General features: G+C 42.9%; 1 protein-coding gene across 1 annotated transcript; it reads right to left on the bottom strand.

The window, feature by feature from the left end:
* Positions 1-2863: 2863 nt before the first annotated feature.
* TRAPPC2 (trafficking protein particle complex subunit 2) lies at positions 2864-10043 on the bottom strand. Its single transcript, XM_059679190.1, has 4 exons — positions 9932-10043; positions 6493-6636; positions 5836-5922; positions 2864-4141 (listed from the first exon to the last, which is right to left on the bottom strand). Exons 1-4 carry the CDS (start codon positions 10022-10024, stop codon positions 4043-4045), a joined length of 423 nt encoding a protein of 140 aa, XP_059535173.1. The 5' UTR covers positions 10025-10043; the 3' UTR covers positions 2864-4042.
* Between the last annotated feature and the right edge of the window lie 2205 nt (positions 10044-12248).

Raw genomic sequence — 12248 nt, 5'->3', positions numbered from 1 at the left:
AGGAGTCACATGGTTCAAATTCTAGGGACAGGGGACATGTCTCTACCTTTGCCACCCAGTTCCTGTCCCTGGCGGCAGCTACATGTGTTTTTGGGTGTCCATCTAGATCAGAGATGGGGAACGTTTTTTCTGCCAAGGGCCATTTGAATATTGATAACATTTGTGGGCCATACACAATCATCAACTGAAAAATTAGCCTACTATATTTGGTCAAACATTTAATGAACTCGCCTCTAATGCCTTGGCAGGGCCAGACCAAATGATTTCGCTACGGCCCATGGGCCAGAGTTCCCCACCCCTGTTCTAGGTATTCAGTACACAAGGAAAGTCTATTGTATTAGGTGTGCTAGGCTGTCATAATAAAATGCAGATTGTGTGGCTTGACAATGGGAATTTTTCTCACAATGCTGAAGGCTAGAAGTCCTAGGTCAGGGTGTTGGTAGGTTTAGTTTCTCCTGAGGTTTCTCCCCATGGCTTGCAGATGACCTTTCCCGTGTTGTCACCCCCCCCCCCCCATCTATATCAAAATTTCCTGTTATAAGGATACCAGATTGGATTAGGCCCACCCAAACAGGCTCATTTTAACTTAAATCACCTCTTTGAAGGCCCCATCTCCAAATATAGCCACATTCTGAGGGTGTGCGTGGGGGCTAGAACTTATGAATTTGGGGGGTAGGGGTAACGTGTATAGGTTTTTACAAAATGTATAATTTTGGTACTTGAATAGATTTAACTAATACCTTAGTGTATTTTTAAACTTTTAAGCATCTTTTCAAGTACTGTATTTTCAGATAAATATTTAAGGATTAGATTAGTTGGCATTCTAGAGGCCTAGTGTTGAGCAGCTAAAATGATCAAAGGAAAAGGTCTTCATGTGTGTAGACAGGCTGACAGTAATTCTTCACACCATGACTTAAAGGGAATCTGGGGAAACAAGGGTTAATATACCAACCATGGTACTGAAATGTGATTAAGAACAAAACCTGACTAAATAGCTTTGTCCTTCAATGAAGCAACAACTGATGGAAAAGCTCTTGAACCAGAAGCAAAAGGTAGCTGAAAATCTAATTCTTTTGAAGAAAAAAGATGCTTTAATTGGCTGGTCTTACCTATCTATACAAAGATGAAAAGTATGGGAAAAACAAGAGTTGGGGATCAAAGCAGGTGGTGCAGGAGTGGTGGCAATAGCTGCGGAGCCCCCAAAGCAAGCACAACTGTGGTTTGGGGAGGAGGGGCTTGTTAAAGCGCTGTGCTTGCCACTGGGCGTTTGGGCCATCTGAGACAGTGCGTGCTTCCACGCTGTCTGTGAATGTACAGACCAAGTTCAGTGTTAAAGACCAACTATGACCTCAGAGAATGGACAAATGTACTTTTGACCAATGAAAACAATTTCAGGAGGCTGTGTGGAAGATAGAAAGGTACTTCATCAATGGGTTACTTCTAGTTTTGTCACCTCCTTCACCCTTGTGAAAAATTCCCTAGTCAAAGTTAAAACATGTCTTAAAGAAAACCTTGCTTTACGTTTCCATAAAAACTTGTGTAAGCTTTCACTGTCCTATGACACTGACACCAGTTCTCACACAATACCAGTGGCTTGTGGGGCAGTGCAGTGTTAAGTAGAAAAATGGACCTGCGGGTTCTGAGAAGTCGTCACCCTGGCCCGTTAACCGGGAGGTACTGTTGTGACTGCAGAAAAAGACCATGGGTATATCGGGCAGAGCACCGATCGAAGGTCTCTGCATTCGTGGACAGCGGGGCAACAGTGCAGCCTTCTAGGAAACAAAGGACAAAACCAGATTGGTGCGTTTTATTTGGATCTTTGGAAGTGCTAATGATTACAAATTTAATACCTATGCTCAGTGAAGCCTGATGCCTGTGGGAAAGCATAAGCCCTGGCAAATGCCCAGGGTGCTACTGATGTCCCTCCACTGCTCTGGTATTCCGGAACCTTTACTAATGCCACCTACTACCAGATCTATGCTTTACCAACTCGCCAGTCCTGGTTCTGTCCCATCAGCTGTCCAATCCCCATGCCTAGTGCTGCTTTTCCCCCCACACCCTTGTGCTCAGCACGCTTTCCCCATGCAGCCCACCCACCAGCTCCTACGCTCATCACTGGACTTGCCCTGGAGCTCCTTCAAAGATGCAGGCATACCTGAAATTTGGTACTTAATTCCAGTAACGTACTCATGCAGGGCTCTTGTTACATGTTCCCATCTCGCCCTCACAAGCCTAGAGAAAAGGGTCGCTGTTTGCAGGGCACTGCCGTATTGTGGCCGGGCCAGGACCCATCGATCTCTACCCTAGAACTCCCTGCTTCTGCTCCTGGCCACTTGCGTCGCAGCCCTCTGTGCTACATGGTCATTGAGGGCAGAGCAAGCTACATAAAACAATATGTGTTGCCCTGACCGGTGTGGCTCAGTGGATAGAGCGTCGGCCTGCAGACTGAAGGGTCCCGGGTTTGATTCTGGTCAAGGGCATGTACCTTGGTTGCGGGCATATCCCCAGTGGGGGGTGTGCAGGAGGCAGCTGATAGATGTTTCTCTCATCGATGTTTCTGGCTCTCTATCCCTCTCCCTTCCTCTCTGTAGAAAATAAAATATATTAAAAAAAAAATTAAAACAAACAAACAAAAACCAATACGTGTTTGGGTCTCTCCAAAGAGCATGGCTGAAATGACTCCTAGATTTCTAGCTGAATATCTTTTTCTGCTCCCAAAGCTCTGGCACCTAATTTGAGATGATCCAGGTTCTGTAAATTGGGTTAAAATATATACTAGTTTGCAGACTTTTGAAATAAAACTAAAATGGTATTGGTGGCAGGGTGAGCAGCACTTAAAGAATTTGATATTAAATTCCCACAATCTTGGACAAACATCTTTATTTAGTAAATCAAATAAATAGGGTAAAAAAATCATAGTAGCAACTTCACACAAAGATACAAGAACAAACTTAGAATTACTTGCTCAAGTTATTCAGAATGGAAGAAAATTCTTCAAGTGCTCACAAGTAGCACGGAAAATATGTGCTTATATTACTTGCTTTTCGATAGACATCTACTCGTTTACAGTAAGGTCCCACACTCCTTACAGTAAAAAAGCCCACTCCCGACCCTCTGGTGCACAGCCTAACAGGCTAGGAGTGCGAATGTTAATGTAATACAAGCTTTTCTGTCTTTACAGCTTTTTACTAATACAGATTATCAACAGGTTCATTAAATCGTTAGCATACGAAGGGAAAGGAAAGAAAAGAGCACAACCCTGCACTTTGGGCCCAGTCACCCATTTTACAGACATGGATCCCGGATTTCAGAATGACAGCAGGATCACTGTCCCATCCCGAACAGCGGCAGGTACATGGCACTGGGCACTGCACACGCTGTTTACTTCAGCTTCTTGGGTAGGGCTATGCACAGTGCCTATACATTTTTATATCATCTCTAGAGGTATGGGTAAGCCCATGTATGTCCTACCAACTTTATTCCTCACTGCAGATGCTTTAGTTTTACATCTACCAAATCTTGACAATGACATTTGGTTCTGGATTGTTACATCAAGATCAAGCTATATGAATGAGGAAAGTCAAAAGCTTATTCTCAGATTTTCAAAGATGTTTCAAGGATATTGATAAAGACATCCTTATAAATAACTGTTCAGAAGCAAATATTAATCTACTAGAGGCCCAGTGCACGAGATTTGTGCACTGGTGAGGGGTATGGCCTGTGGGGATCAGCCCACTGTGGGAGCGCACTGACTGCCAGGGGGCAGTTCCTCTGTTGAGCGTCTGCCCCCTGGTGGTCAATACGTGTCATAGCGACTGGTCGACTGGTCGTTCTGCCGTTCGGTCGCTGGCCTTTTATTATATAGGATTGATAATACTAAGAAACTGTACTATTTTTATCTATAAGGAATTTCACTAGGCTTAAATAAATTAACACTACAAGTAAAACTTTCCCAGGCTATTTAATCAAGTAACTTACAATGTACACATTCCTGAGTATATTCCATTGTAGCGACATTGTTTATTTCCGAATTTTTCTGCGCTTAGCTTAAGAGGTGTTTCTTTCCAAGAAACTGAACTTTTCTGTCAAATGCACTGGATCGAATAGGAGAATTTGGTTCATAAAATGGATTCATTGCAAACTAGGAAAGAAGAAAGTATTAGTGAGTTTGTCAGAGTAAAAAGACTGACAAATCATGAGTCTCTAAATTATTTTGAGCTTTAAATAAAAGAAATCATTAAACACATTCAAAACAAGTCAGAAGATCCCATTTTTAAGTTTCCATAAAAATGTTCTATTGTTAAATAGTAACTTCCCCTTAAGGAAATTTCTTTCTCGGTGTTATAGTTTGAGCAGTACCTGTGGTGAAACTGATGGTGGTATGATAAGTGTTGCCTATATAAGCAAAATTAACTCAGGATTCACCCTGTGTGTGAATTACTAATCTTATATTCATTGTAAACATATGAATTAATCTGTAAGACCTACATAAAATACAAATGAAAAATGTGCCATATCATGGGTCTCTAAGTTAAGAAAAAGTTACACCACACTGATTAAAAACTACTCTTGTGTGGTAATTTTTTAATAATCAGGTTTTTAATACTCTCCTTTAACACAAGGATAAGTGACCAGTTTCTCAGATAATGCAACAAATGTATCATAACAGAGAAATTAACAACAAATGGAATCACTAATGAGGAAAGGAGTTAGCCATTTTTATACCTTAATCACTTTGTCTACCTTTATAAAAGGACTAGATATTCTTACTTGCTAGTGCTGACTAGGAATATTGTTAGCTGTAGTGATATGCAAAAATCTTGTGCAAATACAGAATATTTAAATTATTAAGAAATACTGTAGTTAGCACTGCAGTTTAACCACTGATGTCCTATTATTTTATTTTTTTCCAATTAAATACAAGAAATGCGGTGGCACCAATCTCCTTGGGTGACTATTTGATAATATATGAATCATTTCCTGCTGGTTTATGATCGGTATTCATTGCACTGTAACTTATTTTTAAAGTAGATGGAAAGCATTTTAGATTGAACTTATAAAGCAATTTCTCTTTTTTTAAAAAAAATATATTTTATTGATTTTTTACAGAGCGGAAGGGAGAGAGATAGAGAGTTAGAAACATCGATGAGAGAGAAACATCAATCAGCTGCCTCCTGCACATCTCCCACCAGGGATGTGCCCGCAACCCAGGCACATGCCCTTGACCGGAATCGAACCCGGGACCTATCAGTCCGCAAGCCGACCCTCTATCCACTGAGCCAAACCGGTTTCGGCTAAAGCAATTTCTCTTATGGCAAATACTTCCTTCCCTCTCTTTAGGGTTCCCTAGTAAAATCAACTATATGCACCAAAAGAGGGAGAATGAAGTAGATTTTAAAATAACCACAAGCCCTGGCCGGTGTTTCTCAGTGGTTAGAGCATCAGCCTGTGGACTGAAAAGGGTCATGGGTTCAATTCCGGTCAAGGGCATGTGACTGGGTTGCAGGCTCTATTCCCAGCCCCCGTTGGGGCGTGTGTGGGAGGCAACCAATTGATGTGTCTGTCTGTAGTTCCCCTCCTACTCTCTCTAAAAAAAATCAATGGGAAAAATATCCTTGGCTGAGGATTAACAACAACAAAATAACTATGAGTTCTTTTCCTAAATACATGTTAATCTGGTGAAAACTTGCCTGATGAGGGAGCTGCCAGGGATGGTCTGACTGAGGGAGAGCTGCTCTGAGATGAAAACTACTACAAGGGAGTCACTTTGACAGGCCAGTTCCCTGCCATTTGAATCCCTTTTATCAGTTTTAAAAAGTTATAGAGCATACATACCTTTATGTATAGTTCATAGACATCAGTAAAGAAGTTCTTTATTCCATCTTCTTGTCTTACATCATGAAGCATAATAAATCTCATATGTGAAATAATTAAGGTGTAAACTTAGAAATGTAAAATGAAAAGCAATAGTTCAAAGTTAGGTTAGTTTTTACCTTAAAGAGAACATAATCTTTTAAAGTTAAAAAATAAAAGTAAAACCACCCTTGATAGGGTTCAGATAAACCTTAGTTTTATATACCAGACTTGGTTTTAAAATGATTTAAACAGCCGAAACCGGTTTGGCTCAGTGGATAGAGCGTCGGCCTGCGGACTGAGAGGTCCCAGGTTCGATTCCGGTCAAGGGCATGTACTTGGGTTGCGGGCACATCCCCAGTAGGAGATGTGCAGGAGACAGCTAATCGATGTTTCTCTCATCGATGTTTCTAACTCTCTATCTCTCTCCCTTCCTCTCTGTAAAAAAAAAAAAAATAAAAAAAAAATGATTTAAACAAAATGTATTTTTTTCCTGAAAAAAATAAAAGTAGCTACGTAAATGGCAATTTTCACCTGACACTTTAAAGTTCATCAACTTATCCTGGCATCTGTGTCCCATGTTCTAGTTGGTTACCCCAACCTTTAGTTAGATATCTTTATTAAGAAGGTAAGGATATGACCTGCAGTAACAAATGCTGAAACAAACCACTCATTGAACTTGTCCACAGTTTTCAAGTACATGTTGTTTGACAGCCACATATTCTCATCCACCAGGTCAAGGGCAGCATGAGCTATGAACTGGTTCAGATGACGATGGTCGTCCTAGATGACAGTGTGAGCAGCACCAGGTTAACATTTCCATACAGCATCAAGACAGCCAACATTTCAATCTGTAAATCCTATACAGTTCTTCTTGTGGGGGGACACTTTCTTTTTCTAAAAAAGTATATTTTTATTGATTTCAGAGAGGAAGGGAGCGAGAGATAGAAACATCAATGATGAGAGAGAATCATTGATCGGCTGCCTCCTGCACGCCCCACACTGGAGGTCAAGCCTGCAACCTGGGCATGTGCTCTGACTAGAATCAAACCGTGACTTCCTGGTTCATAGGTTGACACTCAACCACTGAGCCCTGCCAGCTGGCTACTTTTAAATTTGGTATCTAAAATGCAATAAATAGAAATAGCCAATTATAATATACCAATTATAATATTAATAAAATGTGTTCAAGAAACTACAAAAAATTTAATTTTGCAAGAAGGAAGCTACCAGTTTCCGTAACCTTTTAAGCATGTGGGGGGAAAAATACTCTGTTGGAAAACAAATAGATCCTCCTTTCAAGAAGCCTGTATTCTTTTAGAGCAGAGGTTCTCAACCTGTGGGTCATGACCCTTTGGCGATCAAACGACCCTTTCACAGGGGTCGCCTAAGACCATCCTGTATATCAGATATTTACATTACGATTCATAACAGTAGCAACATTACAGTTATGAAGTAGCAACGAAAATAATTTTTTAAAAATATATTTTATTGATTTTTTACAGAGAGGAAGGGAGAGGAATAGAGATTTAGAAACAGCGATCAGAGAGAAACATCGACCAGCTGCCTCCTGCACACCTCCCCACTGGAGATGTGCCCGCAACTAAGGTACATGCGCCTGACCGGAATCGAACCCGGGACCCTTGAGTCCGCAGTCCGATGCTCTATCCACTGAGCCAAACAGGTCAGGGCGCAACGAAAATAATTTTATGGTTGGGTCACAACATGAGGAACTGTATTTAAAGGGCCAGAAGGTTGAGAACCACTGTTTTAGAGGAAGACAGGAAAAAATACCTAAAAAGTTGTGGATAAAGGACAGCAACATAGGTAAGCTGGGGCTAAGGACAGAGAGGTGACATTGGCACAGGCCTCAAGGTGGGGTGAGGGGGAGGCTTCCTGTGTAGTGACACCTGGTGAGCAGTGAAGACAGGCGAGGAGGTGGCACTCCTAACATGGTGGCATGACTCTCAGGTGTAAGGAGTTTACAAGGCAGGGGGACCTGGGAGTGGCAGGAGGCCATGCTTAACCCTTGTGAACACTCCGTCCCCTGTGTGATAGCAGGAGACAGTCCTATCAGAGCTGGGAGTGTCCTTTTCACGGGCTGACAGAGCTGAACTGGAGAAGGTGGTACTGTCCCACCATATTGTGGAGGGGGAGTTCACAACCTGAAATGGTCTTCCTCCTGTGGAATTCTTACTTTCCATATGCATTTTCAGAGAACACCTCTGTTATGGGTTGAATTGTACCCCCACCCATTCCTGTGTTGCAGTCCCCACCCCCAGTACCTTAGAATGCAGCCTTATTTGGAAAGAGGGTTGTTGCAGATGTAACTACAGTGGGGCCTTGACTTACGAGTTTAATTCGTTCCGAGACCGAGCTCATTAAGGAGCTTGTTAACTCAAATTACTCTATCAACTCAATGCAAAAAATCCGCCGAGAGAGGCTGGTATCTCGAAAAACTCGTTAGTCGGGACACTCGTAAGTCAAGGCCCCACTGTAGTTAAGCATGAGTTCATGCTAGAGAAGAGTGGGCTCCAGTGTGACTGATGTATTTATAAAAAAGGGGACCCTTGGACACAGGCACACCCAGGGAGAACGCCATGTGGAGACTGGAGTTGTGCTGCCACCAGGCAAGGAACTACCAGGAACTAGGAGAGAGGCCGGAACAGATCCTTTGCGAGCACCTTCCCTGCCGGGGCCTTCTGACCTCCAGAACTGAGACAGAACATTCCCATTGTGCTAAGCCACCCAGGTTCTGTGCTCTGTGGCGGCAGCCCTGGGAAACTGGATAGATCCTTTGCTGAGGAGGCTGTTCCCACAACTGGGCTGGAGGAAGGCTGCCAGTTACCCTGGAATCCCTCGCACAGCTAAAGCATGTTTACTTCACGCCCGTTGCCAAGATGCAGCTAATTTAATCCTTAGAGAAGGGATGTATTTCGTGTCTGGCTTATAGCAGCATTTTCCATTAATTTACAGGGATGATCAATCTTGAGAGATTAGGAGAAAACTATAGAAATGCTTTCAGAAGGTAAGTGGTAGCATCTTGCGATGAAGTACTTTTATATGCACTGCTTTATGTACCACCAGGCCCCAGAGTGCACAGGAACTATAATTGAGTAGTGGTGTAACACAAAGCAATCACTGCTACAGAGATGCCTCAAACCAAAGTTTTAATGAGCTGCGTGCTCATAGGGATGTGGGAAAATAATGTAGCACCAACACCTGGTAGGATAATTACATTTCTATCATATTTTACTGGCAGGATCTGAATAGTTGACAAGCATCCTACACTAGACTGGACATTATGCATTACAATGAATTTGAAAAATCAACTCCTGTCTTAAAGAACATTAAAGCTTATTTTTGGAGGTTGGGAGACACAGCACAACTTCTAGGCAATTAGGAACATGGACTGGTACAGAAAGATGGAAGGGACCCAGCTATTCTCATCTCAAGGCTCTATGGCTCTGTTTATTCTGAATGGAGACGTTCGCCAACCCAGTGTGTTTTTCTACAGCCATTCTTGATAAGGAAGCTGGGTGTGTCACTGGGGAGGAGAGCATATGGGCACCAGCCAGTAGATAAGGTAGAAGGTCACTGGGAACTGCCATCGTCTTGGGCAGCAGGAAGACATGTAAGTAAGGGTCCCTTTTAACCCTCCCAGGTGTAAATGGATCTACTATGTATGTCCTGATGAAAAATGTGACTTGCTGGGGCACAATGGGCTTTCATGGCATTTCAAGGCAGCAACGACTGTTCTTTCAGACCCACTATGGGTGGACCATGTTTCTATGCACTTAAGGAGTAGCTTTTCCTAGTTGGGTGGCACAGTGGACTGAAGACCAGGAAAAGAGGCCCAGAGCTTCCTCCCAGTACATGCTAAGTGTGTGCTGATAAAGGATGAAGCAATTTATTGAACCTTCCCTGACTGGCTTCTACCAGCCCATGGGACTCCAGAGCAAACCTCGCTTAATTGTTATCTCATCTGTCCAGATCTCCAGTTCGAAAAGCACATTACACCATTATCATTACAACAGTGTGACAGTTCTCATGGGGTTTGTTAAGGTTCCATACGCACTTTGGATTCTGCTTTTCCAGGTGGCAGAAACTCCATTTCAAAAACTGGATTGTCATGGTGGCCAACAATCACGAAGTAGAAGCTTCCAGACATTGTCTCCAATATATGGCTCCTAATTAAATGAAAAGAAAATGCATTTGGTACTCAATACTGAAAACCAAAAATGGTTAGCTGGGAGCGTACAGTCCCGGGGAAAGTACAACCGAGGTGTGCCAGGGCCCAGCATGCATCATGCCTCACAGGGACTCCTGCTGATTCACTCAGAACATGCAACAAAAGCCAAAGAAGTCCGAAATATATTTCCTAACGAACGCAATACTTTGTAAAGGAAATCAGGCTAGAGCTGGTGCATGTAACCCAGGAATTGGAAGGCCAGGTGTGGAAAAAAAGGCAGGCAGGAGACTCTCTTGGCATGGTGAAGTAAGTAGGATTTAAAATATTATTTGGGGCAGGGGTTGTTACACTACAGCCTACAGGCCAAATCTGGCCTTATCTGTCTTACTATAGTCAAAGGCTGCTTTTGCCCTACAGTGGCAGAGGTGAGCAGTTGTGACAGGGATCGCCTGGTGCTTTACAGAAAAAAATGGTCCGTTTTAGGGGAAAATGAGAAAAGGGCCCAAATAGTAAAACTGCATAACCAAGACAAGCAGGAGTGATACAAAAGCTGTGCAAAATAGGAGAATGGCCAGAATTCTCAAGAGAAAGTGAGGGGAAGAGGGATGGGAGCTTGAAATGTTAACCAAGTCAGCAATGACATCATTCATTTTTGCTGGCAGAGGTTTCCTAGCTGGAGTTTGCCAAGGGAAGGGCTTACTTTCTTCACAAACATTTAAGCAGCAGAGAGAAAAGATAAGGCAGACGCCTCCCCCAATGCACTTTTAAGCAGCAGCAGAAGACAATTAATGTATAAAGGAAGATAACCACCCGCAAAATACTTCTCTCCTGTATGGAAATCCATGACTGGGAGAGAAGCATGGTGCTAAGTACCGAGTGAGGACAAACAAAAAGGAAACTGAAGGAAATACCGCATAAAGGTTGTATTACAAACTACACAGCTGAGCTGCCAAGAATTTGATTTCACAAACAGCTGGAGAAGGGAAGTAACTATTCAATTATGACAAGGAAAAGCTGAACGGTGGGTGAAGTGGAAGGAAAAGAAACCATACAACCACATAGTCTCAGGAAGGGAATATCTACAATCATTTAATGTTAGAGGGCTTACTATGCCTAGGTAATGGGCAAAAGGGAGACACTCTCTAGAACTCTGTGCTGTCATATATATGGAACTTTCTGCGAGAATGGAAATGCTCTGTACCTGTGCTGTGCGATCTAGTAGCCACTGCAGACTAAGGAGCGTTTGAAATGTGGTTCATGTCTGCAGAACTGAATTTGAAATTTTATTTAATTTTAATTGATTAAATAGCCACACGGGGTTCATGGCTACTGTATTGGACAGTGTAGCTCTAGCCCAGCGGTTCTCAACCTTCCTAATACCGCGACCCTTTCATACAGTTCCTCATGTTGTGGTGACCCCCAATTTCATTGTTACAAATGGAACATAATGAAAGCATAGTGATGAATCACAAAAACAATATGTAATTATATATGTGTTTTCCGATGGTCTTAGGCGACCCCTGTGAAAGGGTCGTTAGACCCCAAAAGGGGTCGCGACCCACAGGTTGAGAACCACTGCTCTAGACCAATGACTGCAAACTTTTTTTTTTTTTTAAATTCCAGGATCTCTTCCACCTTCCCTCCACCCATGAAGTATTACTTAAACTCCAATATGTAACACAAACAATACAAATAAAGAACCACAACAGCTGTGTTTGTGTAAGTTGTGTGTGCGCCTGCTCAACGCTCCCATCACCTGAAGGAGGGACCCTTCGAGCATCTGCAAGGGAGACTAAGCCTGGAGGAGTGGAGAAGGGAGCTACACAGAACTTGGCAATGGATTAAATGGGAGGACTGAAGATGTTTCCAAATGTCTGGCTGAGGTGATCAAGCAGAATATCAGGATGCCATGCTATTCATTGAGAAAACAAATAAGGGAAGGAAGAGGGATGAAAACGTCAGTTTCAAACATGGTGTGGTAGCCAGAATAGCCCTCCTGACCACCTGCTCCCCCCCCCCCCCCCCGCCCAAATGTCCACATCCTAATCTTGGGAACCTGTGAATGAATGTTAATTTACCAGGTAAAGGGGAATTAAGGCTACAAATGGAACTAAGGTTGCTCATCAGCTGACCTTAATAGGAGATGATCCTGGGCCACCCAGGTGGGCCCAGTGCAAGCACAAGGGGCTTTAAAAGTGGAGGG

Source organism: Myotis daubentonii, chromosome X (genome assembly GCF_963259705.1).
Source record: "Myotis daubentonii chromosome X, mMyoDau2.1, whole genome shotgun sequence".
In the NCBI taxonomy this organism is placed as follows: Eukaryota; Metazoa; Chordata; class Mammalia; order Chiroptera; family Vespertilionidae; genus Myotis; species Myotis daubentonii.
Note: the sequence above shows the minus strand (reverse complement) of the source record. Positions and strands in the feature narration are given on the sequence as shown.